At 47.4% G+C, this 26445-nt stretch overlaps 1 protein-coding gene across 1 annotated transcript in view; it reads left to right on the forward strand.

Moving 5' to 3' along the window:
* LOC306913720 (potassium voltage-gated channel subfamily KQT member 2-like) overlaps positions 1–21261 on the forward strand; it is a gene marked incomplete at both ends in the record, with an annotated part of 36295 nt that extends 15034 nt beyond the window's left edge. Inside the window, 12 exons of the mRNA XM_079490534.1 lie at positions 1114–1185; positions 1523–1556; positions 1764–1872; positions 6017–6172; positions 6722–6769; positions 7279–7390; positions 11609–11740; positions 11952–12072; positions 12188–12363; positions 15449–15747; positions 19787–20110; positions 21104–21261. Of these exons, the coding sequence (XP_079346660.1) occupies positions 1114–1185; positions 1523–1556; positions 1764–1872; positions 6017–6172; positions 6722–6769; positions 7279–7390; positions 11609–11740; positions 11952–12072; positions 12188–12363; positions 15449–15747; positions 19787–20110; positions 21104–21261 (1741 nt within the window). The remainder of the gene's footprint in view (positions 1–1113; positions 1186–1522; positions 1557–1763; positions 1873–6016; positions 6173–6721; positions 6770–7278; positions 7391–11608; positions 11741–11951; positions 12073–12187; positions 12364–15448; positions 15748–19786; positions 20111–21103) is intronic.
* Between the last annotated feature and the right edge of the window lie 5184 nt (positions 21262–26445).

A 26445-nucleotide genomic window follows, 5' to 3' on the forward strand; every position in this document is an offset into this window, starting at 1 on the left:
GTATTTTCCATAGGTTTCCTGTACTACCTCTCAACCAGTTGTATGTTCCATAGGTTTCCTGTACTACCTCTCAACCAGTTGTATTTTCCATAGGTTTCCTGTACTACCTCTCAACCAGTTGTATGTTCCATAGGTTTCCTGTACTACCTCTCAACCAGTTGTATGTTCCATAGGTTTCCTGTACTACCTCTCAACCAGTTGTATTCTCCATAGGTTTCCTGTACTACCTCTCAACCAGTTGGACTACCTCTCAACCAGTTGTATGTTCCATAGGTTTCCTGTACTACCTCTCAACCAGTTGTATGTTCCATAGGTTTCCTGTACTACCTCTCAACCAGTTGTATTCTCCATAGGTTTCCTGTACTACCTCTCAACCAGTTGTATTCTCCATAGGTTTCCTGTACTACCTCTCAACCAGTTGTATTTTCTATAGGTTTCCTGTACTACCTCTCAACCAGTTGTATTCTCCATAGGTTTCCTGTACTACCTCTCAACCAGTTGTATTTTTTATAGGTTTCCTGTACTACCTCTCAACCAGTTGTATGTTCCATAGGTTTCCTGTACTACCTCTCAACCAGTTGTATTTTCTATAGGTTTCCTGTACTACCTCTCAACCAGTTGTATTTTCCATAGGTTTCCTGTACTACCTCTCAACCAGTTGTATTTTCCATAGGTTTCCTGTACTACCTCTCAACCAGTTGTATTTTCCATAGGTTTCCTGTACTACCTCTCAACCAGTTGTATGTTCCATAGGTTTCCTGTACTACCTCTCAACCAGTTGTATTTTCCATAGGTTTCCTGTACTACCTCTCAACCAGTTGTATGTTCCATAGGTTTCCTGTACTACCTCTCAACCAGTTGTATTTTCCATAGGTTTCCTGTACTACCTCTCAACCAGTTGTATTGTCCATAGGTTTCCTGTACTACCTCTCAACCAGTTGTATTTTCCATAGGTTTCCTGTACTACCTCTCAACCAGTTGTATTTTCCATAGGTTTCCTGTACTACCTCTCAACCAGTTGTATTTTCCATAGGTTTCCTGTACTACCTCTCAACCAGTTGTATTCTCCATAGGTTTCCTGTACTACCTCTCAACCAGTTGTATTCTCCATAGGTTTCCTGTACTACCTCTCAACCAGTTGGACTTATTGAAGAACCTCAAGAGTAAATCCGGACTGTCCTTCAGGTGAGTGTTGTTACCTTCATCACATTCCTTTAACTAATGTATCACATTCCTTTAGGGGAGTGGCTTTGTGTCTAACTGACACTGTGTGCTTACAACTAAACTAGAATAATATAGAAACTACTGCATCCTTATTTCTGTGTTAGTATCCAATTAATGTTTCTTTAAAAATAGTGAAAATAGCTGATCTCCAAGCTCATATTCTCTCTCTTGCCTGCCTGCCTGCCTGCCTGCCTGCCTGCCTGCCTGCCTGCCTGTCTGCCTATCTGCCTGCCTATCTGCCTGCCTGCCTGCCTGCCTGCCTGCCTGCCTGCCTGCCTGCCTGTCTGTCTGTCCACAGGAAGGATGTCCAGCTTGAACCCTCTCCTAGGTCAGTGTCACAGACAGACAGCCGTACATTATAATCACAGTGCAGTACATTACTGCTATTATCAAAGAGGATGATTAATATAAACACCAGTATTTTTATATAAACAGTGTGTCAATGTGTGTGTGTGTGTGTGTGTGTGTGTGTGCGTGCGTGCGTGCGTGCGTGCGTGCGTGCGTGCGTGCGTGCGTGCGTGCGTGCGTGCGACAGTCAGAAGGTGAGTCTGAAGGAGAGAGTGTTCTCCTCTCCCAGGAGTTCTGGTACCAAAGGGAAAGGATCCCCTCTAGGACCCAGCGGAACCGCCCTGACCAGCAACAACACAGGTAAACACAGGAAGTGATGTCATTGCACACAGGACGTGATGTCATTGCACACAGGAAGTGAGGCACACATCAGATGGAGGGGTTGGTCTGTGGCAGAGCCTTACGGTAAGACAGAGTTAGGACAGAGGGGTCAGAAAACTGAGCACTCGAGCTGTGTTCATGCAGCCTGGATGTAGAGGGACAAGCTGTCCATGCAGCCTGGATGGAGAGGGACAAGCTGTCCATGCAGCCTGGATGGAGAGGGACAAGCTGTTCATGCAGCCTGGGTGGAGAGGGACAAGCTGTCCATGCAGCCTGGATGGAGAGGGACAAGCTGTCCATGCAGCCTGGATGGAGAGAGACAAGCTGTCCATGCAGCCTGGATGGAGAGGGACAAGCTGTCCATGCAGCCTGGATGGAGAGGGACAAGCTGTCCATGCAGCCTGGATGGAGAGGGACAAGCTGTCCATGCAGCCTGGATGGAGAGGGACAAGCTGTCCATGCAGCCTGGATGGAGAGGGACAAGCTGTCCATGCAGCCTGGATGGAGAGAGACAACCTGTCCATGCAGCCTGGATGGAGAGGGACAAGCTGTCCATGCAGCCTGGATGGAGAGGGACAAGCTGTTCATGCAGCCTGGATGGAGAGGGACAAGCTGTCCATGCATCCTGGATGGAGAGGGACAAGCTGTCCATGCAGCCTGGATGGAGAGGGACAAGCTGTCCATGCAGCCTGGATGGAGAGGGACAAGCTGTCCATGCAGCCTGGATGGAGAGGGACAAGCTGTCCATGCAGCCTGGATGGAGAGGGACAAGCTGTCCATGCAGCCTGGATGGAGAGGGACAAGCTGTCCATGCAGCCTGGATGGAGAGGGACAAGCTGTCCATGCAGCCTGGATGGAGAGGGACAAGCTGTCCATGCAGCCTGGATGGAGAGGGACAAGCTGTCCATGTAGCCTGGATGGAGAGGGACAAGCTGTCCATGCAGCCTGGATGGAGAGGGACAAGCTGTCCATGCAGCCTGGATGGAGAGGGACAAGCTGTCCATGCAGCCTGGATGGAGAGGGACAAGCTGTCCATGCAGCCTGGATGGAGAGGGACAAGCTGTCCATGCAGCCTGGATGGAGAGGGACAAGCTGTCCATGTAGCCTGGATGGAGAGGGACAAGCTGTCCATGCAGCCTGGATGGAGAGGGACAAGCTGTCCATGCAGCCTGGATGTAGAGGGACAAGCTGTCCATGCAGCCTGGATGGAGAGGGACAAGCTGTCCATGCAGCCTGGATGGAGAGGGACAAGCTGTCCATGCAGCCTGGATGGAGAGGGACAAGCTGTCCATGCAGCCTGGATGTAGAGGGACAAGCTGTCCATGCAGCCTGGATGGAGAGGGACAAGCTGTCCATGCAGCCTGGATGGAGAGGGACAAGCTGTCCATGCAGCCTGGATGGAGAGGGACAAGCTGTCCATGCAGCCTGGATGGAGAGGGACAAGCTGTCCATGCAGCCTGGATGGAGAGAGACAAGCTGTCCATGCAGCCTGGATGGAGAGAGACAAGCTGTCCATGCAGCCTGGATGGAGAGGGACAAGCTGTCCATGCAGCCTGGATGGAGAGGGACAAGCTGTCCATGCAGCCTGGATGGAGAGGGACAAGCTGTCCATGCAGCCTGGATGGAGAGAGACAAGCTGTCCATGCAGCCTGGATGTAGAGGGACAAGCTGTCCATGCAGCCTGGATGTAGAGAGACAAGCTGTCCATGCAGCCTGGATGTAGAGGGACAAGCTGTCCATGCAGCCTGGATGTAGAGGGACAAGCTGTCCATGCAGCCTGGATGGAGAGGGACAAGCTGTCCATGCAGCCTGGATGGAGAGGGACAAGCTGTCCATGCAGCCTGGATGGAGAGGGACAAGCTGTCCATGCAGCCTGGATGGAGAGGGACAAGCTGTCCATGCAGCCTGGATGGAGAGGGACAAGCTGTCCATGCAGCCTGGATGGAGAGGGACAAGCTGTCCATGCAGCCTGGATGGAGAGGGACAAGCTGTCCATGCAGCCTGGATGGAGAGGGACAAGCTGTCCATGCAGCCTGGATGGAGAGGGACAAGCTGTCCATGCAGCCTGGATGGAGAGGGACAAGCTGTCCATGCAGCCTGGATGGAGAGGGACAAGCTGTCCATGCAGCCTGGATGTAGAGGGACAAGCTGTCCATGCAGCCTGGATGGAGAGGGACAAGCTGTCCATGCAGCCTGGATGGAGAGGGACAAGCTGTCCATGCAGCCTGGATGGAGAGGGACAAGCTGTCCATGCAGCCTGGATGGAGAGGGACAAGCTGTCCATGCAGCCTGGATGGAGAGAGACAAGCTGTCCATGCAGCCTGGATGGAGAGAGACAAGCTGTCCATGCAGCCTGGATGGAGAGGGACAAGCTGTCCATGCAGCCTGGATGGAGAGGGACAAGCTGTCCATGCAGCCTGGATGGAGAGGGACAAGCTGTCCATGCAGCCTGGATGGAGAGAGACAAGCTGTCCATGCAGCCTGGATGTAGAGGGACAAGCTGTCCATGCAGCCTGGATGTAGAGAGACAAGCTGTCCATGCAGCCTGGATGTAGAGGGACAAGCTGTCCATGCAGCCTGGATGTAGAGGGACAAGCTGTCCATGCAGCCTGGATGGAGAGGGACAAGCTGTCCATGCAGCCTGGATGGAGAGGGACAAGCTGTCCATGCAGCCTGGATGGAGAGGGACAAGCTGTCCATGCAGCCTGGATGAAGAGGGACAAGCTGTCCATGCAGCCTGGATGGAGAGGGACAAGCTGTCCATGCAGCCTGGATGGAGAGGGACAAGCTGTCCATGCAGCCTGGATGGAGAGGGACAAGCTGTCCATGCAGCCTGGATGGAGAGGGACAAGCTGTCCATGCAGCCTGGATGGAGAGGGACAAGCTGTCCATGCAGCCTGGATGGAGAGGGACAAGCTGTCCATGCAGCCTGGATGGAGAGGGACAAGCTGTCCATGCAGCCTGGATGGAGAGGGACAAGCTGTCCATGCAGCCTGGATGAAGAGGGACAAGATGGAGTTGGAAATACATTGTGTTCAACAAGGGCGGCGCAAATATCAGCAGTTTTAGGCAATGTGTACAACATGACAACTGTTTTACAGTATTGTACAGTGACAACTAAAGTCTCTGTAATGTTTATGCTGTACTATTGCTAAAATTAAAGCGGGCCCATTTGGGTGATGTAGTTGTTTCAGGTGCATCGTGGGTAATGTAGTTGTAGGTAATTTAGTTGTCTCAGGTGCATTGTGGGTAATGCAGTTGTAGGTAATTTAGTTGTCTCAGGTGCATTGTGGGTAATGCAGTTAATTCAGGTGTATTGTGGGTAATGCAGTTGAACGTAATTTAGTTGTTTCAGGTGTATTGTGGGTAATGCAGTTCATTCAGGTGTATTGTGGGTAATGTAGTTGTCCCATGTGCAATGTGGGTGATGTAGTTGTTTCAGGTAGGGGTCCGGGGGGCGGGGCAGTGCCCCTGCGTCGCTCCCCCAGCGTGGGGGACCAGTCTCTGGAAGACTCTCCCTCAGGTGTGTTCTGGGTAATGTAGTTGTCTCAGGTGTGTTCTGGGTAATGTAGTTGTTTCAGGTGTACTGTGGGTAATGTAGTTGTTTCAGGTGTACTCTGGGTAATGTAGTTGTTTCAGGTGTACTCTGGGTAATGTAGTTGTCTCAGGTGCATTGTGGGTAATGTAGTTGTTTCAGGTGTACTCTGGGTAATGTAGTTGTTTCAGGTGCATTGTGGGTAATGTAGTTGTTTCAGGTGTACTCTGGGTAATGTAGTTGTTTCAAGTGTACTCTGGGTAATGTAGTTGTTTCAGGTGCATTGTGGGTAATGTAGTTGTTTCAGGTGTACTCTGGGCAATGTAGTTGTTTCAGGTGCATTGTGGGTAATGTAGTTGTTTCAGGTGCATTGTGGGTAATGTAGTTGTTTCAGGTGTACTATGGGTAATGTAGTGGTTTCAGGTGAATTGTGGGTAATGTAGTTGTTTCAGGTGTACTCTGGGTAATGTAGTTGTTTCAGGTGTACTCTGGGTAATGTAGTTGTTTCAGGTGTACTCTGGGTAATGTAGTTGTCTCAGGTGTACTCTGGGTAATGTAGTTGTTTCAGGTGTGTTCTGGGTAATGTAGTTTCAGGTGGACCAACCCCCCTGCGTCGCTCCCCCAGCGCGGGGTCTCTGGAAGACTCTCCCTCCAAGGTCCCGAAGTCCTTCAGCTTCGGGGAGCGGAGCCGAAGCCGACAGGCCTTCAAGATCAGAGGAGCCGCTTCCCGCCAAAACTCTGAAGGTGAGACGAGGGGGGCGTGTCCACGGAGTTATAAAGGGGGCGGGTGGGGGTGGGGCCGTGTCCACGGAGGTATAAAGGAAATTGTAACACTTAATGGAGCTAATTTATTTAATTGATTATAAAAAATATATCCATCATGATCTCCATATGGGTCTCTCTCTCTCTCTCTCTCTCTCTCTCTACTCTCTCTCTACTCTCTCTCTCTCTACTCTCTCTCTACTCTCTTCTCTCTCTCTCTACCTCTCTCTCTCTCTCTCTCTCTCTCTCTCTCTGTCTGTCTCTCTCTCCTCTCTCTCTCTCTCTCTCTCCTCTCTCTCTCTCTCTCTCTCTCTCTGTCTCGCTCTCTACTCTCTCTCTACTCTCTCTCTCTCTCTCTACTCTCTCTCTACTCTCTCTCTCTCTCTCTCCCTCTCTATACCTCTCTCTCTACCTCTCTCTACTCTCTCTCTCTTCTCTCTCCCTCTCTCTCTCCTTCTCTCTCTCTCTCTCTCTCTCTCTCTCTCTCTCTCTCTCTCTCTCTCTCTCTCTCTCTCTCTCTCTCTCTCTCAGTGCTCATTGAGATGCAGGATGAAGAGTTCAGACAGAAGACTCCAACAGGTCTGACACACACACACACACACACGCACACGCACGCACACACACACACGCACACACACCCACTGAAAACTAATTTACAGAGAGACAATACAGACTATAGAGCTTTAACGGAAATAATTCCCAATGGATTTTCCTCATTTGGCGGGACATTTCAAAAAGTATTTATTTAAAGACCTTTTAAGCGTCGTACGAAGCCAACTCGAGTTGTGACACAGAAAAACAACAAAAAAGTGTGTTTTTCTTCTTTCTAATTCTTTGTTTGGCCCAAAACATTGTGTTTATTGTCATGATTTGAGTTGTCTTTGTCCGCGGCGTAAACGTCTTTAAATAAATACTTTTTGAAAAGTCTATGATGAAAACGAACGGGGAATTCTTTTCCGGGTCTCTCGAGGGGGCGGGACTGCGACGCTCTATTCTCGTCATGAGCGCCTCGCGTAATTAATTTATAATTTTATTAAGTATACCTGTGATTAGCACCAAATGAGTTAATATGATTGCTGTGATTCCAGGAGAGGCCACCCTGCCAGGAGAAGATATGGCGGACGATAATAAAAGCTGTCACTGTGAGTTCATCCCTCAGGATCTGACCCCTGGCGTAAAGGTCACCATCAGGGCCATCTGGTAAACACTGAACTACCTCGTTCTATGGACCTAAAGCTCTCTCTCTCTCTCTCTCTCCCTTTCTTCTCTCTCTCTCTCTCTCTCACTCTGAACTAAATGCTAATTTTGTTATCCATCCATTGATCTCTCTCTCTCTCTCTCTCTCTCTCTCTCTCTCTCTCTCTCTCTCTCTCTCTCTCTCTCTCTCTCTCTCTCTCTCTCTCTCTCTCTCTCTCTCTCTCTCTCTAACTAGATGCTCATTTTGTTATCCATTGATCATTGATTTATCATTTCTCTGTTTGTTTGTTTGTTTGTTTGTTTGTTGATTTCATTGAGTTTGTGGTCCAGGATTTAAAGGCTCCGTTTGGGGGTAAGAGCACTTCACTCCTTTAGTTTGTTTTCTCTGTTTTAAAGGGAACATAGTATGTAACAATTTGCCCTGTGTTTACATAACAAAACAATCAAAGAAACATATATTTTTACCCTCTAGCAGCCACCAGCCACTGGAGTTGTGCCCTGGTGTTTACCAGTGTACAAATATATATTTATTGTTTTGTTATGTAAACACTTAGAGTATATATGAATATAGACGGCACCCGGAGGAAACCCTGAGGAGAAATGGACATAGTGGCCGAATTTGGTATTGCAGCTTGGGCCCAAACACATGAACGTGCTGGTCCGTTGACTATCATTGTGCACGTTCACGATGGCACGTGAACGCTGTTTCATACGTGAACGCACGTGAACGCGTGCAATGATAGTCAACGGCAGCACGTTCATGTGTTTGGGGCAAATCCATCCCAGAATGCACTCTGTTCCTAGCCGGAAGGAGGAGTGAAATCGCCTCATGCGCTTTTGAGCAACTTAATGCAAGTGGATGGAGGAGAAATCGGGTGCCGTCTCTATTAATATATACTCTAAGTGTAAACAACAGAGCAAAGCCACATACTATGCTGCCTTTAACTTTATGTTCTGTTCAACATTATTCTCGGTTGTTCTTCATCATTCATTTGTAAAGTTGTGTTTGTTTGTTATTTATCTGTATTTAAGTTTTGGTGTGCTAAACCTATAGCTCTTTGATGACTAAAGTTTAACGAGACGTTTAATGAGTTAAAGTGCATTGAGACTCAGTCTCAATGTGTTTTTTTACTGGTTAAATAAACGTTAAATAAAAAGCCGTCATCACAAATGTGATGAAATGTGATGAGCTCAGCACATTTTGGGCACATTTGGGCAAGTGGCTATATGGCCGTTGTTAGCCAGAGTGTTTTTGCTTGGAATGGATTCAGAATCATGAAAACAACAACCCTGTTCCTGTTCCGCATGTGACGTGGATGTCACATGCGGATACAAATGTGAAAATCTTGCCTGCCATAGGATGTTAATGGTAGGGTCACATATAAACCATAGGATGTTAATGGTAGGGTCACATATAAACCATAGGATGTTAATGGTAGGGTCACATATAAACCATAGGATGTTAATGGTAGGGTCACATATAAACCATAGGATGTTAATGGTAGGGTCACATATAAACCATAGGATGTTAATGGTAGGGTCACATATAAACCCTATAAGACAAATTGCTCAATAGTGACAGCCGGTCAGCAAGTGGATTCATGAATGTATGGATATAGTCTATTATATAGACGTATCAACGTTTTTGGCCGGGGACCCCCGAAAATGCTTTGGCAACGTCTCGGGACCCCCGCCCCGCCCCCTCCCGACCCCCAATATAAATTGACTGCTACAATAACCTTAATAATAGAGACAATACACCATAAATAAATACTGAAACCATCATCATTAGGCAAGGTGTATGCATGTACTATGTGTACTTACTTACTTACTTACGCCTATTACCCCTTCTGGGGTTTAGGCCGTCGACAAGAGTTCTCCAAGCATCTCGATCCTGAGCCAACACTTCCAGCTGTCCCCAAGTGTGGCCCATAGTTTTTGCGTCTGCCTCCAAGTCTCTGCGCCAGGTGTTCCGTGGCCGACCTCTCTTTCTTTTCCCTTGGGGGTTCCACTTGAGGGACTGCCTCGTGGTGTTTGAGGCTGGTTTACGGAGAGTATGGCCTATCCATCTCCAACGCCTTTTGAGGATCTCTTCCTCTGCAGGCATTTGGTTGGTGCGTTGCCACAGCTCTTTATTGCTGATGGTGTTTGGCCAGCGGATCTGGAGGATTCGTCGCAGACAGGTGTTGGTGAATGTTTGGATTTTGTTTGTGGTGTTCACTGTTGTCCTCCATGTCTCTGCACCATAAAGTAAGACTGACTTTACGTTGCTGTTAAAGATCCTGATTTTTGTTGTGGTGGTCAGGTATTTTGCACTCCAGATGTTTTTTAGAAGAAGGTAAGCTACCCTGGCCTTGCCAATCCTGCCTTTCACATCGGCATCTGTTCCTCCCTGCTTGTTGACGATACTGCCAAGGTAGGTGAACTCGTCAACCTCCTCCAGTGCTTCGCCTTCCAGCATGATGGGTACAGAGCTGGCAGAGTTCACTCTCAAGACTTTGCTTTTCCCTCTATGTATGTTAAGACCGAGGCGAGCGGAGTTGGTTGCGATGGTGCTGGTCTTTTCCTGCATCTGCTGTTGGGTGTGAGATAGAAGGGCCAGGTCATCCGCGAAATCCAGGTCATCTAGCTGCGTCCACATTGTCCACTGTATTCCATTTTTCTTGTCTGCTGTGGATTGTTTCATTGCCCAATCCATAGCCAGCAGGAACAAGAATGGCGATAGCAAGCACCCTTGCCTCACTCCCGTTCTTACACCAAAGGCATCGGTGAGTTGGCCCTCATGGATCACCCTGCAGGTCATTCCCTCGTATGTGTTTTTAATTATGTTGGTTAGCTTCTCTGGTACTCCATAGTGTCTTAGAAGCTTCCAGAGGGTCTCCCTGTCCACGCTATCGAAAGCCTTTTCGTAGTCTATAAAGTTCATGAATAGCGGGGAGTTCCACTCAAGTGACTGCTCCAGTATGATGCGCAAAGTGGCAATCTGGTCTATGCAGGATCTGCCTTTGCGGAAGCCAGCCTGCTGGTCTCTAAGCTGGGGATCTACCACGTCCTTCATCCTGTCCAGTAAGATCCTGTAGAAAACCTTTCCTGGGATGGATAGTAGTGTGATTCCCCTGTAGTTAGCACAGTTGCTCAGGTCTCCTTTCTTCGGTATTTTTATGAGGTATCCCTCCTTCCATTCGGATGGGATGTTTTCCTGTTCCCACATCATCTTGAATAGAGGGTGGAGCATATCTTCCGTGGTCTCTGTGTGTACTATGTGTACTATATGTAAATTCTTCATTTCCACTTTACAGTTGCAAAAAGAATAAAACAACTTTTTTTTCTTTGAAAATAATTTGGGGACCCCCCAAAATAATTTGGCGACCCCTCGAGGGGTCGAGACCCACGGGTTGAGAACCCCTGATATAGACAATATTTTAGGCCAATAAAAAAGACTGTATACCAAATGTACCACTTGTAACCCATTTAGACCTGAGGACGATTCTAAAAAGATGTCTTCTAAATCCTGACAGTTTTCTGAAAACCCTATGTTTCTATGTCAGTGGTTCTCACAGGGTTAAAACCCTATGTTTCTATGTCAGTGGTGCTCAACCTTTTTCATGTCAAGATCCCCAAAAATCTATGTAATAGGCCGCCGACCCCCATCTGAAAATATGTTGTTCCAGGGACCCCCCCCCCCCCCCCCCCCAGAAGCAAAGATTATTTTTGAGTTAAAAACGTTCGCTCTGAAATAATATATATTCAAAGATTTGCGCCACATTTTCACGATTTTTCAAAAATAGCAGATCTACAAGCTCATAGCGCGGCACTCGGTGCCGCGCTATGAGCTTGTAGGTCTGCTATTTTTCAATAGATAAAGCATGACATAATGCTTAAAACACCAACAGGGGTTCCCGCCCAGAATGGGTTGAACAAAAGAAGCCTGTTTGCTGCCGGACTATATTGGCTGCAGCGGTCTTCCTTGATAAGGGCTGATGACGGAGATTAACAAATCATCTGATAACATCCGAAACCGCTAGTGTTCTATTGTGTTTCTATGGTGGGGAATACTGGCCAATCATATTAGGGAGGGTTCTAGGGGCGTACGTTCTAGGGGCATGCGGCTCTGTGATTGGTCGGGATGCCGGTGTAAAGGGAGGGGCGCGCACGACGTGCATGTTAGAAAACATTCTTGTAGAAACGTATGACATGAACACCCTTTTATCTGTCTCTCAGCATCATTCGCTTCATGGTGTCTAAGAGGAAGTTCAAGGAGAGTCTCCGCCCCTATGATGTCATGGACGTCATCGAGCAGTACTCAGCGGGTCACCTGGACATGTTGGCACGCATCAAGAACCTGCAGGCCAGGTGTGTGCGTGTGTGTGTGCGTGTGTGCGTGTGCGTGTGTTTGTGTGGCGTGCGTGCGTGCGTGCGTGCGTGCGTGCGTTACTTGTGAGGACCAAATGTCCAGTACAATAGCACCGAAAACGAGTTTCAAGATTTTATTTTATTATTTATTATTTAAGTGAGATCGCTAAATTATTATTATTGTTATTTCTGTTTGTCTGTTGCCGGGTAGAGTTGACCAGATTGTCGGGAGAGGAACACCAATCACAGACAAGGACCGTCCCAAGGGAGCCAATGAGGAGATTCCTGAGGACCCGAGCATGATGGGAAGGCTGGGGAAGGTGGAGAAACAGGTGAGTGATGATGTCACTGGTGGCAGTGAATGAGTTTTAAGCACCGGCAGCTACCTGAAGCTTGAAGGAAGTGACATCATCATCATCATGACAGTTCCCCCCCCCCCCCGCACAGGTGCTGTCCATGGAGAGGAAGTTGGACTTCCTGGTCAACATCTACATCCAGCGAATGGGAATCCCCCAATCTGAGACCGACGCCTACTTCGCTCCCAAGGAGCCTGACCCCGCCCCTCCCTACCAGAGTCCCGTGGATCACCTGAGCAAGAGCCGCTCCATGACCAAGATGTACGCGTACGTTAACACTTTAATTGCCCGGGGTTATTTAATCCGTTACATTATAGCGCCCAGTCGATTTATAAACACGGACCACTTTTACTTTTACTTTTTCGTTGTCGTCGGCTAAACAGGGGAGGGAACATTATAGCTGACGCATCACTGTTGCGCAACATCGAGGACTGCACAACAAGCGCTCCTAGGCTGTGGAGCGATGCGACCATATTTTCAGATGGGGGTCGGCGCCCAAATACATATATTTTTTGGGGCTCCTTGACATGAAATAGTTTGAGAACGACTGACAGAAACATGAGGTTTTTTCAGAAAACTGTCAGGATTCAGAAGACATTTTGTAGAATCGTCCTTCTGTTTGTAGAAGAAGAGTATTCATCTTCACTACGATCGCACTGTACTTCATTTGTTGCTAATAAATTGTAACATTTTCCTGTGTTCCTTAAAGATGGAGTGCCACAATTTTTGTATTTTTCCAGTTTCTCATGTGTCTATGAGGTGACAGTACTTCATTAGACACACTGGAGTCGTTTTTATGTGCAATGGTGTATTAACTTTGTATTTAGGGTTTCTTCCTGGAGGCTGAACCCTTGACAGTCAAACGGGCCAATGAAATAAACAGTAATATAGTGACATCACACTATCAACCCTTCCCCTAACCCCTCCCCCTACAACTACAGCTGTGGGTGCGGCTTCAGTTCAGGTGGATCACCACCCATCACCATCCACCAGGCAAACCAGGCATACTTAATGAACTGGTGGGCGTGTTCACATAAAAACAACATTATAACAAATACTGTACACTTTTTTGAAAAAATTATACCTCCTTATATAACAATAAGACCTGATGATGATGTTTTAGGGTGGGAAAAAATCACGGCACTCCATCTTTATAGTTACATTACTCTATTACTATCAGTACTCTATTACTATCAGTACTCTATTCATCTTTATAGTTACATTACTCTATTACTATCAGTACTATTCATCTTTATAGTTACATTACTCTATTACTATCAGTACTCTATTACTATCAGTACTAATCATTACTCTATTACTATCAGTACTATTCATTACTCTATTACTATCAGTACTAATCATTACTCTATTACTATCAGTACTATTCATTACTCTATTACTATCAGTACTATTCATATTTATAGTTACATTACTCTATTACTATCAGTACTATTCATTACTCTATTACTATCAGTACTAATCATTACTCTATTACTATCAGTACTATTCATTACTCTATTACTATCAGTACTATTCATTACTCTATTACTATCAGTACTAATCATTACTCTATTACTATCAGTACTATTCATATTTATAGTTACATTACTCTATTACTATCAGTACTATTCATTACTCTATTACTATCAGTACTATTCATATTTATAGTTACATTACTCTATTACTATCAGTACTATTCATTACTCTATTACTATCAGTACTATTCATATTTATAGTTACATTACTCTATTACTATCAGTACTATTCATTACTCTATTACTATCAGTACTATTCATATTTATAGTTACATTACTCTATTACTATCAGTACTATTCATTACTCTATTACTATCAGTACTCTATTCATTACTCTATTACTATCAGTACTATTCATATTTATAGTTACATTACTCTATTACTATCAGTACTATTCATTACTCTATTACTATCAGTACTCTATTCATTACTCTATTACTATCAGTACTATCAGTACTATCTTTATAGTTACATTACTCTATTACTATCAGTACTATCAGTACTATTCATTACTCTATTACTATCAGTACTATTCATATTTATTATAGTTACATTACTCTATTACTATCAGTACTATTCATATTTATTATAGTTACATTACTCTATTACTATCAGTACTATTCATTACTCTATTACTATCAGTACTATTCATATTTATTATAGTTACATTACTCTATTACTATCAGTACTATTCATTACTCTATTACTATCAGTACTATTCATATTTATTATAGTTACATTACTCTATTACTATCAGTACTATTCATATTTATTATAGTTACATTACTCTATTACTATCAGTACTATTCATATTTATTATAGTTACATTACTCTATTACTATCAGTACTATTCATTACTCTATTACTATCAGTACTATCAGTACTATCTTTATAGTTACATTACTCTATTACTATCAGTACTATTCATTACTCTATTACTATCAGTACTATTCATATTTATTATAGTTACATTACTCTATTACTATCAGTACTATTCATATTTATTATAGTTACATTACTCTATTACTATCAGTACTATTCATATTTATTATAGTTACATTACTCTATTACTATCAGTACTATTCATTACTCTATTACTATCAGTACTATTCATTACTCTATTACTATCAGTACTATTCATTACTCTATTACTATCAGTACTATTCATATTTATTATAGTTACATTACTCTATTACTATCAGTACTATTCATTACTCTATTACTATCAGTACTATTCATATTTATTATAGTTACATTACTCTATTACTATCAGTACTATTCATATTTATTATAGTTACATTACTCTATTACTATCAGTACTATTCATATTTATTATAGTTACATTACTCTATTACTATCAGTACTATTCATATTTATTATAGTTACATTACTCTATTACTATCAGTACTATTCATTACTCTATTACTATCAGTACTATTCATTACTCTATTACTATCAGTACTATTCATATTTATAGTTACATTACTCTATTACTATCAGTACTATTCATTACTCTATTACTATCAGTACTATTCATATTTATAGTTACATTACTCTATTACTATCAGTACTATTCATTACTCTATTACTATCAGTACTATTCATTACTCTATTACTATCAGTACTATTCATATTTATAGTTACATTACTCTATTACTATCAGTACTATTCATTACTCTATTACTATCAGTACTATTCATATTTATTATAGTTACATTACTCTATTACTATCAGTACTATTCATATTTATAGTTACATTACTCTATTACTATCAGTACTATTCATATTTATTGCATATATTTATATATATATTCCAGATGTCCAATAGGAGAGAAGCTGATCAAATCTCAGTCGGCCAATAAGATCATCCGGTCCGTCAGCTCGCACAAGACCTTCGAGCCTCCGGCCAATCCCTGCCCTCCCTCCACCTCCTGGCAGCCAATCGGCTCCAAGCTCCACCAGCAACAGGCTCCGCCCCAGAGCCAACGCAACACCCCGAGTCCCGTGACGTGCGACGCGTCACTGGTTCGAATCCCGCCGCCGCCGGCCAATGAGCGCGCCTCGTCTGGAGAGCGTGGGCGGGGCCATCGGCACAGCGCCGGAGAGAGAGCGACAGGTGAGAGAGAGAGACGGGCGAGAGAGAGAGATGGGCGAGAGAGAGAGACGGGCGAGAGAGAGAGAGAGAGAGAGACGGGCGAGAGAGAGAGAGAGAGAGAGACGGGCGAGAGAGACAGGTGAGAGAGAGACAGGAGAGAGAGAGAGACAGGTGAGAGAGAGACAGGTGAGAGAGAGAGACAGGTGAGAGAGAGAGACAGGTGAGAGAGAGACAGGTGAGAGAGAGAGAGACAGGTGAGAGAGAGAGATGGGCGAGAGAGAGAGATGGGCGAGAGAGAGAGACAGGTGAGAGAGAGAGACAGGTGAGAGAGAGAGATGGGCGAGAGAGAGAGATGGGCGAGAGAGAGACACAGGTGAGAGAGAGAGACAGGTGAGAGAGAGAGATGGGCGAGAGAGAGAGATGGGCGAGAGAGAGACACAGGTGAGAGAGAGAGACAGGTGAGAGAGAGCGACAGGTGAGAGAGAGAGACAGGTGAGAGAGAGAGACAGGTGAGAGAGAGAGACAAGTGAGAGAGAGAGACAGGTGAGAGAGAGAGAGACGGGCGAGAGAGAGAGATGGGCGAGAGAGAGGTGAGAGAGAGAGACAGGTGAGAGAGAGAGACAGGTGAGAGAGAGAGACAGGTGAGAGAGAGAGACAGGTGAGAGAGAGAGACAGGTGAGAGAGAGAGACAGGTGAGAGAGAGAGACAGGTGAGAGAGAGAGAGAGGTGAGAGAGAGAGACAGGTGAGAGAGAGAGACGGGCGAGAGAGAGAGAGACAGGTGAGAGAGAGAGACAGGTGAGAGAGAGAGACGGGCGAGAGAGAGAGACAGGTGAGAGAGAGAGACGGGCGAGAGAGAGAGACAGGTGAGAGAGACAGGTGAGAGAGAGAGACAGGTGAAAGAGAGAGACAGGTGAGAGAGAGACAGGTGAAAGAGAGCGACAGGTGAGAGAGAGACAGGTGAAAGAGAGAGACAGGTGAAAGAGAGAGATGGGCGAGAGAGAGAGACAGGTGAGAGAGAGAGACAGGTGCGAGAGAGAGACAGGTGAGAGAGAGAGACAGGTGAGAGAGAGAGACAGGTGAAAGAGAGAGACAGGTGAGAGAGAGACAGGTGAAAGAGAGCGACACCAGCCCTCAGCTATATCTGTCAGAAATACTAGGGGTTGGAACATGCATCCAGCATCAACCCAACCCAGTAATTACTATGAGTGGACATTGCGGACATTTGAGCTAATTTCTCCTTTCATTGTCAAATATTGAGACGTGTGGGGACAAAAGCTTTATGGGGCTAGCTCCCCTCAAAAAATAGGATTATTTTGGCCTTTGGGCGTGGCTCAGCGGTCCAGGCACCTTGGCCGGTAGTCCGAGTCTGTCAGTGTGCCGCCGGTTCGACTCCCGATCCCGACGGCCTTTACTGCATGTCACTCCCCCATCTCTCTCCCCCATTTCCTGTCAGCCTACTGTCTGTCTCTCTATAAAAAAAAATCACACCCGTGTGAACTGAGTGGTGTAAGGTAATGAAATCATGTCTGACGTAATGTGTGCAGAGAAAATGAGCACGGTTGCTATGTTCACCCTGTTCACCCGGGTGTGATTTAATTACGTCAGAAATTATTTTGAACATAGCAACCATGCTCATTTTTTCTGCACACAAAAGCCAGTTGTAGGAGTGGTTTACACCACTCAAAAATATAAAATAAAGGCGAAAGCCACAAAAAGAAAACCTCTCCAGAGGGAAGTTGCCTGAGGTTCGAATCTAAGTAGTGACGGTGCTGGGGATGAGATGTTGAATCTAAGTAGTGACGGTGCTGGGGATGAGATGCTGAATCTAAGTAGTGACGGTGCTGGGGATGAGATGTTGAATCTAAGTAGTGACGGTGCTGGGGATGAGATGTTGAATCTAAGTAGTGACGGTGCTGGGGATGAGATGTTGAATCTAAGTAGTGACGGTGCTGGGGATGAGATGTTGAATCTAAGTAGTGACGGTGCTGGGGATGAGATGTTGAATCTAAGTAGTGACGGTGCTGGGGATGAGATGTTAGTAAGTGACGGTGGTGGGGCTGAGAATCATGAGATGTTGACGGTTGATTCATCATTTCTTGTTGTCGTTGGTTGTCATGGCTGCCAGTTCCCACCTGATGTCGTGCGGGAGTTCTGATTGGTCCAGAGCGTACTGAATAACAGCCACCTTACATAACGTCTTAAGACTAGGACTCAAGTCTAAGATGAACAGCTCATCAGAGATGGTGAGTCTTATCATTCCTCCAAAGAGGATGATACGATCTCCCACAATGCAACAGCACATACTATACATTGGACATGGTCCTCTCCCCTTGGGCTCAACCCTCTTCCAGGAGAAGGTCTCTGGACTGAATTTCCACACATCATCGACGCCTTGGTTACCTCTCCAGCCACCGAATATGTACAGCTCTCCATTGTAGGTAAAGGCTGCATGGTCGCAGTGTCCATCGGGAAGAAGCTGTGCAGAAGGTGTGTTGATCCAATGGTTGGTCTCTGTGTCAAACACTCTGATGCTGTTATCGTCGACCACCTGGCCCATGGAGCCCCCGAATACAAACATCTTTGTCCCGATGATGGTGGCAGAGTGATAGCCTGTAGCAGGAGGTGGAGTTCCTCTGGCGTTAATCACAGACCAGACCATTGTGCTGGTGTCCAACTTGTACATGTCATTAGTCCGTGGTGAGTCCGTGGTCAATCCTCCTTGGATAAACATGACCTTCCCCAACACACAGGCTGAGTGGTAACTCCTCTCCTTTGGAACTGTCCCGGAAACCCTGGGTTTGAACCATCTGTGGGCGTCAACATCAAATGCATTGCAGTCAGGATAACCTCCCCAGATGTAGACTGTATCTTCAACCAACACAGCTGTGTAGCCGAAGCGCATGGCTGGAACCTCCAGGTCTCTTCCAGGCTTTATTGGAGGTAACTTCTTCCAGACACTGTGTTGAAGACATGGACATCCATCTGTTCCTCACTGTGTATGCAGGCCCCTCCATAACCGCCTCCAAAGGAATACAGTTTGTTCCTCACTGCTACATCAGCATGGTAGACTTGCTTTGGTCCTCCTGTTTTGGAAACGGTCCAACACAACATGTGTCTGTCTGTGTGTCTTCCTTGTCTAGTTCTGTCTCTCTCTCGCTCTCTTCTCTCTCTCGACATCTATAGTCATTTTCAACACGGTGCACCGTCTTATATATTCTGGTGTGAAATCACACGCGACACAAACGGTTGCCATGCACGCCTCAACGATGCCAATTTGTGCAGCTGTTCTCATCCTCACCCTTTGACTCGGGCGCTATGTATTACTTCAAACGGATACCTTGGGGTCTATGGATCTATGGGTCTATGGATCTTCCACACTGCTGCTGAGTTCCCTAACACTGGGCTGTAAAATGAACGTGTAAAAATGGCCAATATGTGTTGTATTTTGAGGGGCGCCTCATGTGTGGGGCATCCCCTAAACACCTGTGGTACGGTACGTCCATTTCAGGAGAGAAGCTGGGCTGTGACTCCATCTTTTCTCCATCAGTGTTGATTTCGTCGACTAAAACTAAGACGAAAAATGTTCGTCGACTACCTTTTTTCACTGGCGAAAACTAAATGGAAACTAAATGAAAACTAAGCTATGATGACTAAAACTAAGACTAAATATAATGACAATTTTGTCAACAAACTAGACTAAAATGTTAGGATTGGACTAGTGGACAAAAGATCCAGTATAAGTCATTTTACACTTTGTTTGAATGCTGAAAATAGCAGATTTTGTAAAAGTGTAAAAACAGTCATTACGACGGCATCAACGCCCACCAAAATACATTTTAGTCGACTAAATCAACTGTAGATTTAGTCGACTAAAGTCTTATGATATTTAGTCGACTAAAACTAGACTAACTAAAACATTCCAGGTGACTAAAATGTGACTGAAACTAAATGAAAACTATTGAAGAGACTATGACTAAAACTAAAATCAAAGTGTGCTGCCAAAACGCTGCTCAGGAGAGAAGTTGGGCAGTGACTCCATCTTTTCTCCGTCCACCTCAGGAGAGAAGCTGGGCAGTGACTCCATCTTTTCTCCGTCCACCTCAGGGGAGAAGCTGGGCAGTGACTCCATCTTTTCTCTGTCCACCTCAGGGGAGAAGGCGGGACACGGCAGTGACACCTCCATCGTCTCGCTCCCCTCCGTGGACCACGAGGAGCTGGAGAGGTCCTTCAGCGGCTTCTCCATCTCGCAGTGCAGAGACCTCCGCCCGGAGGTGGTGCCCCCTGGAGGCCACCCAGAGGTCCTCAACAACGGCCTCCACGCCCCCGCCCCCTCCTCCCGGCCAGGGGAGGAGCACAGAGGTGGAGACCACCACAGAGGAGGAGGTAAGCTTTAAGATTTTTTTATATGGTCCTTCGAGCCGGAATAAAGTCCTAGTCCCGCATAAAGAGTCTCTGTCTAACATGGTAGAATCATAGAATCATATGTTTAAGACCATCGACCGGAAGTCAAGGGTTCACATTTGTCTGACTCGACACATCCACTACAACGGTGTATGACAGAGAGTGTGCTATTGCTGTTTTGATCACTTTTTTCAGTGTGTTATTATAACGTGAAATCCAAAATTACGGAAAAAATATTAACCTACTAAGCCTACTAAGTACTACTACTACTACTAAGCCTACAAAGTACTACTACTACTACTAAGCCTACTAAGTACTACTACTACTACTAAGCCTACTAAGTACTACTACTAAGCCTACTAAGTACTACTACTACTACTAAGCCTACTAAGCCTACTAAGTACTACTACTAAGCCTACTAAGTACTACTACTACTACTAAGCCTACTAAGTACTACTACTAAGCCTACTAAGTACTACTACTACTACTAAGCCTACTAAGCCTACTAAGTACTACTACTAAGCCTACTAAGTACTACTACTACTACTAAGCCTACTAAGCCTACTAAGTACTACTACTAAGCCTACTAAGTACTACTACTACTACTACTAAGCCTACTAAGTACTACTACTACTACTAAGCCTACTACGTCTCGCGAGGAAATGGGGTACGGACGGACATTATTACCGCGGTTGACTGCTAAACACAAGTGCAACATATAAGCTATTTTTAACCCATTTTGGGCGGGAACCCCTTTTGGTGTTAGCATTATGTTATGCTTTAGCTATTGAAAAATAGCAGATCTACAAGATACGAGCTTGTAGGTCTGTTATTTTTGAACGACTGACATAGAAACATGGCTTTTTCAGAAAAATGGATCAGGATGTAGAAGACTTTTTAGAATCTGATCTCAGGTCAAAATGGGTTATTTGTGTGACAACTAATGTTCATGTGTAATCGTGACAGGCCTAGGAGGAGGAGGTGGAGGAGGAGGAGCATCTCGTAACGCGGGCGGCGTTCGTCCCTACATCGCCGAAGGAGAGTCTGACGACAGCGACGAGGACCTGTGCGCTCCGTCGACGCCGCCCGCCACCGCCGCCCAGCGAGCCTGGAGCGGGAGCAAAGAGGACTAGGGGTGGAGCAAAGAGGACTAGGGGTGGAGCAAAGAGAACTAGGGGTGGAGCAAAGAGGACTAGGGGCGGAGCTCGTTATGTTTTATTGATAACGAGCGCCTTATCGATCAGGGTTATCGAGCCGGGTTCTTATCGAGACCACTATCTTTTTTTTTTTTAATAATTTTTATCCCACGATTTTGCAACCCAGTTTTCACTTCCTCTGCCAACCTGGTGGGGTCAGCGGACTGATCTCATGCCTCCTTCTATGCATGAGGAGTCCAAGCTGCTTCTTTTCACCTGACAGGGGGGAATTTCTCTGGCCGGACGTAGCGCGTGGAAGGAACACGTTATTCCGACCAGTTCCTTTCCCCTCCTATCGAGACCACTATCGAGCATTATTTTGTGGGAAGACGGGAGACAGCAATTCTGAACAGAACCACTATCTTCTACTAGGGCCTTCAAATACAGTACTTTTATTTTATTTTATTTTTATTGATAGGGTACAGTAATTAGACAGGAAAGGGGGAGAGAGATGGGGGGGAGTGACACGTGGCAAAGGCCGTCGGGCTCGGGAGTCGAACCCGCGGCATACCGTCAGGCTGGCTCGGCAGCCTAGGTGCCCAGACGGCTGAGCTAACCGTCCGGTTGGCTCAGCAGCCTAGGTGCCCAGACGGCTGAGCTAACCGTCAGGCTGGCTCAGCAGCCTAGGTGCCCAGACGGCTGGCTCAGCAGCCTAGGTGCCCAGACGGTTGGCTCAGCAGCCTAGGTGCCCAGACGGTTGAACTAACCGTCCGGCTGGCTCCGCAGCCTAGGTGCCCAGACGGCTGGCTCAGCAGCCTAGGTGCCCAGACGGTTGGCTCAGCAGCCTAGGTGCCCAGACGGTTGAGCTAACCGTCAGGCTGGCTCAGCAGCCTAGGTGCCCAGACGGCTGGCTCAGCAGCCTAGGTGCCCAGACGGCTGGCTCAGCAGCCTAGGTGCCCAGACGGCTGAACTAACCGTCAGGCTGGCTCAGCAGCCTAGGTGCCCAGACGGTTGAACTAACCGTCAGGCTGGCTCAGCAGCCTAGGTGCCCAGACTGGCTCAGCAGCCTAGGTGCCCAGACGGTTGAACTAACCGTCAGGCTGGCTCAGCAGCCTAGGTGCACAGACGGCTGGCTCAGCAGCCTAGGTGCCCAGACGTCTGGCTCAGCAGCCTAGGTGCCCAGACGTCTGGCTCAGCAGCCTAGGTGCCCAGACGTCTGGCTCAGCAGCCTAGGTGCCCAGACGGTTGGCTCAGCAGCCTAGGTGCCCAGACGGTTGGCTCAGCAGCCTAGGTGCCCAGACGTCTGGCTCAGCAGCCTAGGTGCCCAGACGTCTGGCTCAGCAGCCTAGGTGCCCAGACGTCTGGCTCAGCAGCCTAGGTGTCCAGACGGTTGGCTCAGCAGCCTAGGTGCCCAGACGTCTGGCTCAGCAGCCTAGGTGTCCAGACGGTTGGCTCAGCAGCCTAGGTGTCCAGACGGTTGGCTCAGCAGCCTAGGTGTCCAGAAGGCTGGCTCAGCAGCCTAGGTGCCCAGACGGCTGGCTCAGCAGCCTAGGTGCCCAGACGTCTGGCTCAGCAGCCTAGGTGTCCAGACGGTTGGCTCAGCAGCCTAGGTGCCCAGACGTCTGGCTCAGCAGCCTAGGTGTCCAGACGGTTGGCTCAGCAGCCTAGGTGTCCAGACGGTTGGCTCAGCAGCCTAGGTGTCCAGAGGGCTGGCTCAGCAGCCTAGGTGCCCAGACGGCTGGCTCAGCAGCCTAGGTGCCCAGACGGCTGGCTCAGCAGCCTAGGTACCCAGACGGTTGGCTCAGCAGCCTAGGTACCCAGACGGTTGGCTCAGCAGCCTAGGTACCCAGACGGTTGGCTCAGCAGCCTAGGTACCCAGACGGCTGGCTCAGCAGCCTAGGTACCCAGACGGTTGGCTCAGCAGCCTAGGTGTCCAGAGGGTTGGCTCAGCAGCCTAGGTGTCCAGAGGGTTGGCTCAGCAGCCTAGGTGTCCAGACGGTTGGCTCAGCAGCCTAGGTGTCCAGAAGGCTGGCTCAGCAGCCTAGGTGTCCAGACGGTTGGCTCAGCAGCCTAGGTGTCCAGAGGGTTGGCTCAGCAGCCTAGGTGTCCAGACGGTTGGCTCAGCAGCCTAGGTGTCCAGAAGGCTGGCTCAGCAGCCTAGGTGCCCAGACGGCTGGCTCAGCAGCCTAGGTGTCCAGAGGGTTGGCTCAGCAGCCTAGGTGTCCAGAGGGTTGGCTCAGCAGCCTAGGTGCCCAGACGGCTGGCTCAGCAGCCTAGGTGTCCAGAGGGTTGGCTCAGCAGCCTAGGTGTCCAGACGGTTGGCTCAGCAGCCTAGGTGCCCAGAGGGTTGGCTCAGCAGCCTAGGTGTCCAGAGGGTTGGCTCAGCAGCCTAGGTGTCCAGACGGTTGGCTCAGCAGCCTAGGTGTCCAGACGGTTGGCTCAGCAGCCTAGGTGTCCAGAAGGTTGGCTCAGCAGCCTAGGTGTCCAGACGGTTGGCTCAGCAGCCTAGGTGTCCAGAGGGTTGGCTCAGCAGCCTAGGTGTCCAGACGGTTGGCTCAGCAGCCTAGGTGTCCAGAGGGTTGGCTCAGCAGCCTAGGTGTCCAGACGGTTGGCTCAGCAGCCTAGGTGTCCAGAGGGTTGGCTCAGCAGCCTAGGTGTCCAGACGGTTGGCTCAGCAGCCTAGGTGTCCAGAGGGTTGGCTCAGCAGCCTAGGTGTCCAGACGGTTGGCTCAGCAGCCTAGGTGTCCAGAGGGTTGGCTCAGCAGCCTAGGTGTCCAGAGGGTTGGCTCAGCAGCCTAGGTGTCCAGACGGCTGGCTCAGCAGCCTAGGTGTCCAGACGGCTGGCTCAGCAGCCTAGGTGTCCAGACGGTTGGCTCAGCAGCCTCTAGGTGTCCAGAGGGTTGGCTCAGCAGCCTAGGTGCCCAGAGGGTTGGCTCAGCAGCCTCTAGGTGTCCAGAGGGTTGGCTCAGCAGCCTAGGTGTCCAGACGGTTGGCTCAGCAGCCTAGGTGCCCAGAGGGTTGGCTCAGCAGCCTAGGTGTCCAGAGGGTTGGCTCAGCAGCCTAGGTGCCCAGAGGGTTGGCTCAGCAGCCTAGGTGTCCAGAGGGTTGGCTCAGCAGCCTAGGTGCCCAGACGGTTGGCTCAGCAGCCTAGGTGTCCAGAGGGTTGGCTCAGCAGCCTAGGTGTCCAGAGGGTTGGCTCAGCAGCCTAGGTGCCCAGACGGTTGGCTCAGCAGCCTAGGTGTCCAGAGGGTTGGCTCAGCAGCCTAGGTGTCCAGAGGGTTGGCTCAGCAGCCTAGGTGTCCAGACGTCCGGGCCACAAATACAGTCATTTTCTAACAGACGGAAGGCAATTGATCTTTTTACCGATACCATAATATTCTCATCCGCTAACGACTTCTTTAACGTCTTTTTAATGAAATCTCGAGCCGCCAACGACGCCATTAAACGTGTTATTTAGTGCTTTATTTAATGATAAATCTATAAAGTTGGCTTACCGCATATCAAAGCGCTCGTCGATCGGCAGCTCCGTGTTCGGTTGCTTTCCCTTCAGCCTCAATGCATTGATAAAAGAGGTGGTGGATGAGGCTTTTCTGGGCCTTTTTATGAGTTTTCCATTTCAAATCGCACTGCATAAATAAAGCGACTGTGTTTAGTGGCTCAATAGAAGCGAGTACTGACCGAGTGGAGCCGAGGAGCCAAACGCAGTAGAACTAAAGGTTGGGAAAAACCAATAAGGAACCAAAAAAGGACCAATGACGAGTCAGTCTATCGGCCGCGTGGCATTTGGAACCGCTTGTTTGGTGGGAGAGGCTGTACGGCAGACAGCTGGACTTTGAATATCTCTAACTATAAACTGTCACGACAGCAGACAGCCTATTAGTACAAATATAATTCATGAAAAGGCTACTACAGTGAAGTCGGTTCACGAAAGTTTGAGTGGGCAAAACCGTTTGAGTGGGCAAAACCTTACATTATACTAAACTATACTAAATTGTTTATAGGGTCAATATAAGTAAAACGATAAAGCCTTTCCATAGGAGTATCTTTTTATATTTCTCCAAAAAGAATACAAAATACAAAAATTATTACAAGTTATCCAGCGTCCGAACAGGGCAGCTAGAGCATCAGGAACAATATGAATACGGTATACTCTGCTGTACCATGAAAAAATATTTTGCCAAAACAAGACGATTTTTGGGCAGGACCAGAAGGTGTGGCCCAGTGTGTCCTTGGAGATATTACATCTACCACAGATATCATATCAGAAACAGCCCCGGGTACATTTGGTTCATTCTGACCTTTGAGTAGTGTAATCTATGGATTACTTTAAACTGGATAAATTGCAATCTAGAATTGACTGAACCAGAATGGATCCTCCTTAACAGGTTCCGTCCATCCGACGTGTCCACACGTCATAAGAAATGCAAACGACGGATTCAAAGGATGTTTGTACACGTCCTAGGGTGTGTACACGTCCTAGCGCATCTTCAGTGATATCAAACGAGAGAAGAATATTCAGATTTCTTTTCCTTTTTTTTCCTTTTTGAGTTGGACTCCAAGGCCACCGTACGCTTCGCTTTTCGTTCATGCGCGGTCCGGTCACTTCCTAGTTTACCGCTGAAGAAAGAATGCCTCGTATCTCCTAATCCAGGGAGCTCTCCGTGGTTTTGATCAGATGGATATACTAAGCTTGGCAGCGGTGGCCGAACGGTTTGCGGAGCGGTCTTGTTATCGGAAGGTCGCCAGTTCGAATCCCCGGACCGGCACATTAAAATTACCACCGCTGAAGTGCCCTTGAGCAAGGCATTGAACCCCTACCATGAAATGTTCTATGAGCAGGGCGTGGCTGTAAACAAGCATCTCGAGCTTAGTCCATTCACCCTGGGTAAACAAAGAACTTTGCTTTGCTTTAGCTCTTCATTTCTGACTTCTCACCTGCCTCTCGTTCAAAATATGAACACGATGGATTATTTAGCGATATTATGGAAATGAGGTAAGCAAGCAAAAAAATATCTCCGTTTTACAGGCTTTACAGAGTAAAAGCGACCATGTCTTCCCGGAACCCCAGAGCTTCTATTTTGAAGGAATCCCCTGGCTGATTGTGATTGTGGCTTCATATGGTTTGTTGATGGAATAGACAGTTTGGAAAACAGTGAGACAAACTTTGAGATAAGTTGTTTG

Source organism: Electrona antarctica, assembly GCF_951216825.1.
Source record: "Electrona antarctica genome assembly, chromosome: 21".
Classification (NCBI taxonomy): Eukaryota; Metazoa; Chordata; class Actinopteri; order Myctophiformes; family Myctophidae; genus Electrona; species Electrona antarctica.